This window comes from Pinus tabuliformis, chromosome 8 (assembly GCF_031772625.1).
Source record: "Pinus tabuliformis cultivar Carrire ecotype Pingquan chromosome 8, CPIR1, whole genome shotgun sequence".
NCBI lineage: Eukaryota > Viridiplantae > Streptophyta > Pinopsida > Pinales > Pinaceae > Pinus > Pinus tabuliformis.
In genome coordinates, this window is record NC_142294.1 from 646,225,029 (window position 1) to 646,233,480 (window position 8,452).

Below are 8,452 nucleotides of genomic sequence, written 5' to 3' on the forward strand. Positions count from 1 at the left end.
AACCACAATTACTTATACTTTACAGTCCTTCCTTTTGGATCGTATTTAACAACATATGAACAAATTACTTTACCTAGAACATCTAAGTAAAATGCCTACTCACATTGCTTAAAAGAACATAATATGCCATCCTCAAAATCCTCCACCTCATGAAGTTAAAAAATAATATTAGGGGAAGGAAAAAACACTTTGAATCCTAACACACCAATAGGATTTTTTCTTCTTGTTTTATCAAGAAATATAATTCTATTAATGAAACGAGATGACTATGTAATCAACAAATGTTAACACTCAAAATAGTTTTGTGAAAAAGTTCCATCACCCAAGGAGAACATATAGACCAAGGATATACTAAATATGAGGCTCCCATAATAGGTACAACTTAACCTCCACCCATCATTATCCCATTCTAGTAGTTTGAGTTGATTTGATTATCCCTCTTTAGTGCATCCATCACTACAACACATGAGCTCTTGAAGCCTAATATTTTCATATATTGAAAAGGCTTGGTTGATCCAATCCCTCTACTCTAGTACTTGTCACATGGACATGTTGTCAAGATATTGTGTGTAAACATAAGATAAATTGTGATCCCATCTTTAGTACCATGAATTAAATATTCCCATCCATTCTCTACTTTATTTTGTATAAACATGAAAAGGAGAAATAAAAACTTGACTTACTAGTGACGAGTCTTCTAAATAGTCCAGAACATCATAAGATGATCCATAGAAAGATCACTAAAATTCAACCCATATTAAATAGTTATCAATTTAATAATTCATTATATAGTTTAATATATGTTATTTTCTAAATAAACCATGGTTGATAATAATTTTGTTAACAATAACACAAAAATATATATCTTATATAATAGAATATGTTTGTGTGTTTTTTCGTTAGCAAAAACAAAATTGATCGTATTTCTATTCGATTTGGAAAAAAATACACATAGCAGATACCTATAGCATTCACAAGGAATTGAGGTCGTTATATTCTTGTTACAAGTTTCTATCTCAATATTTAAAATTCTAGCAAAAAAATTAAGAAGTCCATAGCCCTTTATAAAATTGACTGTAAACATCTAACATTTTAAATATTTATAATTAAATTATACCACGATATAAGTTTAATTATTTCCAATGAGAAACTAATTTACTTTATTGTCACCTATAATAGAGTACTCTTGCAAAGGTCTATGTAGATATGACATTCTATTCACTCAATATTGATTATTGCAAAAAATAGTTGGAGCTCTTCTATTCACACAGCCATAGACCTTGTTGCTCAAGATATTTCAATAAGAATTCACGCATGAGCCATCAATCCATTACTATGTTGTCTCTTCTTAGCCTTGTCCTCAACTACATAAACAAAAGTGATGTCATCTTCTCCTTCTCCTTCCTTATATAGAATACATCGATGATAAGGAACCCAACCCCTATGATCCACCTATCATTAGATAATTATTCCTTTGTCTTAACATTTTTCTTTCACATAAGCCTACATTATTGTTAATGTTTTCTCTCATATTGTGTAAGTCATTGTCATCATTGTCGTGATCATCATAATTTTTTATTTCATTTCTATTATACTTTGAAAGTTGTTTATATATTATTTTATTATTATTATATTACTTAATATTATGTGGGATCTAAAGCTCCTCTTTTGTTGGGATCTAAAGCTCCCTCTCAAGAGAACACCACATCACCTTCTCCTCATCAAACTTTGCACCCTTTCACACAACTATCATTCTGAGGGATGGAAAGTACACACGGTAATTGTGGGGAGTTTCTCTGTCACCCACAAATACCCACAATTTTGTACTTGGCTCAAGTGTATTCCTTGATTAATTGTATACATAGTAGTAAACAGAGGCTCCAAAAATCTTGAAGTGCGACACATCCAGATTTCTCCTTGAGAAAGCCTCCTTCGATGTAATAATGCCAAGAATCCAATGAGGAATATGATTCTTTAAATAGACTATTGTGTTGCATGCCTCAACTAAGAAATGCAGATGTAGGCCTTGGTAATGAAACATCACCCTCACTTCTATCACAATTCTATTGCTCTTTCTCTCAGCCACCCATTTTTTGTGGGTTGTGGGGTGTTCTATCAACTCTCATTGAATGCATTCTTTCGCGCACATAAATCTTTAAATTCATTCGACACATACTCACCTGCATTATTGATCCTCACAGCCTTCACCTTCTTGTTTGTTTCTTTATCAACCAGTGCCTTGAGTTCTATGAACTTGGAGAGTGTCTCATCTTTCTTCCGCATGAAGAATATTGAGCACTTCCATAAGAATTCATCAATAAAAATGACAAAATATTTATGTCTAGCAGTGGACGTTGTTGAGAAAGGTCCATAAACATTAGAGTGGAGCCTTTCTAGGACTTCATGTTCTTTGTTGTCCCGATCATGGAATGTGGATTTTTTGTACATCATTTTCATACATCATGTTTCTCAAGTGCTCCTTTATGGAAACCAATGGTTATTTGTTGTATAATCTTCAAGGTGACCTGATGCAAATGGCCAAGTCCTATGTGCCAAAGTTCACCAATATTGTGGCCCTGCACTATCTACGCCTTAGTGATTAATGCAACACAGTCTTCCACATTTATCTTATACATGTTCCTCACACAAGCCCCGATTTGTTTCATCTATCCCATGGCCATGTGGCTCAATAATTCTTTTCCTTTTCTTAATATCACATCATAACCATGGTCTTCCAAAACTACAACAAAGATGATATTTTTCTTTAGGCCTAGAACAAACATGACATCCTTGAGCCTGAGAGGGGAGCCTGACTCCCTCTAAAAGGTTACTGTACCAATATCGATCGTGGTGTACCTTCTACATTACCCTAGCTTGATGTGCATCTGGAGACAATTCTCCTCTAGGGAACTGAAAAAATCTCTTCACCATGTCATATGAAACAATTCATTTGAGTCCAAGTACCACACACTCCCCATAATTGTGTTGGACATGGATTCCATAAGGGTAAAGTCAAGCTCGAACTGTGAATCTAAGGCTTCACATACTAATCCTCCTAAGGTCTTCTTGATTGCCTTTTTGTGTATGCGCTTTGTGGCATAGTGCTCATATTCATGACAATGGAAGCATTTAATTTTTGACAAATATTTCTTCTTTCCCCCTTGGATGGATTCTGGTTTGGTTTGAGATTTCTTTCGTTTTCCCTTCTTTCCCTTTCCAGCAAATCCGAAGTTTTCTTCATCCTGACCCTTAGATGAGGCCCCATCTCTGGTATTCCACCTTATTTTATCCTGTACAAAATTAGACCATAAGCTTTCTCAATTCAGTAGTTTCTCCCTTCCGTTTACTGGACCTTGATAGCTATGCTAGCTCTTGGGAAGGCCTAGAAGGGTTAGGCTTACCATGTTATCCTCTAAAATAGTAACACCAACTCCTACAATCTCATCAAGAACTTTTGTGAACTTGCTCAGATACTGTGGAATAATGTCATTCTTCTACATCTTGATATTTCAAAGTTTATCCTAGAGCACTAGCTTCCTGTGGTCACTATTATTCTGGAAAAAATTTGTAAATTCCTACCACATAACATAAGGATTTTATTTCCGATGGAGATTGGTGACAATGTGGTCCCATACTCCATCCAGTATTATACTCCTCGCCTTGGCTACATCTTTCTTCCACTAAGCAAGGCTCTGGGCATCAAATTCTGCTAGTTTACCAACATCTCTCTTGATATATACTAGTAATCCATTGTCATCGAATACCTCTTGTATGTGATCTTCCCATCTAGTGAAATTAGAGTTGCCTTCTAAGTTATATTCTACCCTCATCCCATTGAAGGTCATCTTCTAAGCTCTGAAAAGATCCTGCTACACTAAACTGCAATTTCGAACCTCCGGAGACACAACTTTGAAATTCCTACTTTGTGAATCCTAATCTGATACCATGTAGAAATTATGGTGTATATTTGCAACTCCTCATGAATTTTTTCCAAAATCACAAGACACAAACTTGCTCTACTGCTCTACAGAAGTTAATTCACAATTTAGTACAAAAATTTTAGACATGCAATAAAAAAATAACACACATGCACACAATATTTTTCCTAGGGAAAGCAATCTGCTAAAAGCCCCAATGGTTGCTTGCATTAATATGATGAATAGAGATGTATTACAATTTCTTTGCTCAACTGAGCACAACCTGCAAGTGAATAACCTATCTCTATTGCTCACTCAGAATCTCTCACCTAGACTTAGTTAATTTATGCCTCTACTTGAGCTCCTATTTCCTTGAGCAATTCCTTGAGAAATTAGGCCCCTATTACTTAGGATTTTTTCCAAAATAGATTGCGCAATTCCGAAGGTTTATCATCTGACTACATGCAACACTTGTATACTCAAGACTAGTCTACAACTAATGTTACACTGCCTTGCAATCTCTACCACAGCTGGGGAAGTTGAATTCTTTGCATGCAATAGCTATTTTGAGTTGATTGATGAGTTAACTATATGATCACTAAGTTTGACTGAAGTCCCACTGCACAACTGACCTTCCATTAGTTCCTCCAATAGTTAGAACTACTTTAGCTGAAAAAAACTTGAGATAACTAACTTTGATTGCTACAAATTAGAAATCACACATGCTTCAATGAACTCTAACTCCTCCAACTCAAATTTATTGAGTAAACTAGGTAACACAAGCCATGTCATACAAGTTAATTGCATCCAACTTGTCTGCTAATGTGGAGATTCAAATTTTCTGAATTTAATCAAGGAAAGATCAAATTGAGAATTTTTTGTGGCTTTTTTCAACAATCTTTTAGGTGAATCTAATCCATGTTGTCGATGACAGTCATGAGTTCCAACACAAAATGTTGTGATAACAATCAGTGGATAGAAGTAGCGTTCAAAATAAATGTAACAATAAAAAAACAAATATTAAAACATAATTGATGGAGACCCCAAAAAGTACTCCAACTATGTTATGTCTATCACGTTCAGCGAAAGTGCCTCCATCGCTCCTCTCATGAAGCACACCTTTGTTTTCAGTCTCCATCGCCTTGAATCCCATCAATTGTTGTTAGCCTCCATCTCTCCGCTTCCAGAAGAACCCATCAACAACGCAAAGACAAACTCCTAATCCTTTACCTTTACCTTTACCCTTTTTACTAGTGCCTCGTATTTCTTTTGCCTTCAAAAATTTTCTTGTAAGCCGCCTCTTTGTAGTAGTGTCGAAGGCAATGACAGAAAGGTTGTCTCTAATCGTATCAACATAAATCAAAGGGATAGAGGAGGAATTGATGTCTAGGAAATCTTGCGAGGAAAAGTTGTCACATTCTTGAGGGATGGCTACCCCCACAAAATGAAGATCCCAACAAATCTTTGCCTTTATATCAGATAACGTGAATGGTAAGTGAAATAATAGCCTCGGTATAGGCATAAGACAATGGTAGTTTGTAAGGCTAGCAAAGAGCCAATTTTGCAGTTGTTAGATAATATTATCTTAAATTGATATGTTTTTGTCTTAATTGTTAATTGTCTAAAATGAGTTTCGTCTTAAGTGGTTTGTCTTAAATATAAAATTTTGTCTTCAAATATTTTTGTCTCAAAATGATTTTGTCTTAAATATAAAGTTTTGTCTTAAACTGTTTTCGTCTTAAAATATTTTTGTCTCAAATTGTTTGTCTTAAATTTAAAGTTTTGTCTTAAAATAATTGTCTTAAACATTTTTTCTCTTATATATAAAGTTTTGCCTTAAAATATTTTTGTCTCAAACTATTTTTGTCTTAAATTTTATATTTTAATATAAAATGACTAAAATAAAAAGTGACTTAAAAGTGACATTTTTTGTCTTATAATATTTTTGTCAGATATTGTTGTTGTCTTAAATATAAAGTTTTGTTTTAAATATAAAGTTTTGCCTTAAATTATTTTTGTCTTCAATTGAAAATTTTATCTTAAAATAATTTTATCTGAAAGAGTTTTTGTCTTAAATATAAAGTTTTGTATTAAAATATTTTTGTCTTGTTAAATTTTATATTTTAATGTAAAATAACTAAAATAAAAAATAATTTTTTATCCAAAAAAATATCTTAAAAACACCTTTGTTTTTAAAATGCCCTTAATGTACTAGTTGTTGATAGATCAAATTAATATATGAAACTTTTTATAAAAAAATAATTATTTATTTCCCAAAATATATATACATATCTAAAATTAATAACCTCTTTAAAAAATATACATTCTTAACCATTAAATCTACGAACCAATTTTTTTTTATTCTTAACTATTAAATTTACAAAGCAAAACAAAATGAATTTAAAAATTATATAACTTATGAGAATTATACACCAGCACTGAAATATGTACAGAGCAATCATTTGATACTAATGGTATTGGTTAACTTTGCACTAGTCACACTAGTCCCGATTGTGCAATAATGAACTACTTATTTATTCACCACGATAATTTACAGATAGTCTGCAACTGGAACTGGACAATTTGGCTTTGAAGGCCGCCTTGAACTCTTTAAAAATAGCGTATAACTAGCGGACAACTGAAACTTTTAAAAGATTTTTAAATACTGTAACGGGATAATACTGTCATATGGCTTACAATTCCTTCAGCTGATGCATACCACTGGATTTATACTGTCATATGGCTTACAATTCCTTCAGCTGATGCATACCACTGGATTTATACTGTCATATGGCTTACAATTCCTTCAGCTGATGCACACCACTGGATTTAAATGAGACTGAAGTGCTTCACTAATTCCCTCATTTAAAGATCATTCTAGCATAATTCACAAGATATAATAACGTCAACTTATAATAAACGAAGACAAAGATAATAGTGAGAGGCATTGTTTGACTGTCATCTCGGCTCCAGAACGCTTGATGAAGGGTCAGCACCTCCAGATTGGGTATCTGAAGGTCTCGTTGTAGAAGTTACTGCACTGCTTGATGTTTTGTCTCATTTTACAGGCTTCTCTTCCTTACTTTTGAGATTAGAGAAATATTTCCTCCTCAAAATCGCCATGGCAGCAATTAATCCAAGGGTAGCGACGGCTACTACGCCCAGAATTATCGCCAGTGTCTTAGATTTTTTATGTTCTGCAAATTTGCACAAATATTTTCAGTAGGTTTGTCTGTTAGTTGCCTAGAATTAAATTTACCACTAGATTATTTATCATCGTAAAGTAGGTGAAGAATATACCGGAGGATACGGGAGGACTTTGTGCTGGAGGTGGCGCGATAACGGAACTGGCGAAGAATTCATAAACCTCGTAACGCAAATAGCAGTTCTGGGATCCGAATTGTGCCCCAAGAGCTCCAGGTTGGCATGAAAATATTTTTACCAAGGCATCAGTTAGGCACGACCCGCAACTTGTCCGGGACAGATCTCTCCAACACTGCGCGAAGCTGTAGATATTCCCCGTTAAACTAGAAGGCTCAGCGGCTGTATCTGCAGCGAAAAGTTTGGGACTCTCAGCAGCTTTAAGCATAATATTTGAGAGGCGCGCCTTAATAGCATCTGTGAACTGCTGTGGCCGACTGCTGTTCCCGGTGTTGCAGAGAACACTATATAGCAATTCTTTCCTACTCTCAATGTCGTTGTAAAAGTTATGATTATCGTACCGCAAGAAGCAGCCGTCTAGTTGAATGAATCCAGAAGTGTTGTGGCATCCCCGAACAAGATTTGCTTTGGCCGTGGACGCGCACTGTTTGCAATCGGAAGAATCTAAGTCACCCCTGCACTGGACAAGCCCGTAAACAGTACTATTGTTGTTTGCCCCCTGAGCAACAATACTAGAGGTATTGAATCCGGTGGTATAAACATTGTTCACCAGTGAATCTAAAACCTTGTTTAGATTAAGCTGAAACGCGCTACCGTTTGTATATGTATAATTGCCGCTATGCCCACAATTGCTCCAAACTGTAGGAGTCTCCGGATCAGCAACTGCTAAGCGTATACCCGTAGCTAGAGTGACTATAAGTAACACACTGCCAATTACTAATTTCATGCCCGTCGCCATAACCAGCTCCTCTTCCGCGTCTGTGCAGCTATTGTAATCCAATGGCCTTATAAAGTTGAACTTGCAGTATTAATTTTCAGATTTTCTAGTGCGTGGAATACTGTCACTGAAAAAGAAAATTACAAGCGTGTCCAACTTGCCTTCACCAGAAAAATCTTATCCTGGTTGCTGTGGCTCGGGCGTGACCATGATGTCTGTTTCCAACTGACTGCGACCCGCTGCCTGCTCCTCCACATGTTTCATCGATACAGAATGGTTGGATACCGGATCAAATTTTATGATAGCAGAGTCAGATTCATATTTGACAGGTCCGGCTCAATGGTTGGTTGCGGCCGAATAACTTGGGTTATATTTTGCTAGGTCGAGAATATCGGATGAGAGGTTGATTGCGACGACACAACTTGAATAATAGCAT

General features: G+C 35.3%; 1 protein-coding gene across 1 annotated transcript; it reads right to left on the bottom strand.

The window, feature by feature from the left end:
* Positions 1 to 6,428: 6,428 nt before the first annotated feature.
* Positions 6,429 to 8,116, bottom strand: LOC149237192 (cysteine-rich repeat secretory protein 38-like). Its single transcript, XM_089372597.1, has 2 exons — positions 7,218 to 8,116; positions 6,429 to 7,114 (listed from the first exon to the last, which is right to left on the bottom strand). Exons 1-2 carry the CDS (start codon positions 8,035 to 8,037, stop codon positions 6,975 to 6,977), a joined length of 960 nt encoding a protein of 319 aa, XP_089228723.1. The 5' UTR covers positions 8,038 to 8,116; the 3' UTR covers positions 6,429 to 6,974.
* Between the last annotated feature and the right edge of the window lie 336 nt (positions 8,117 to 8,452).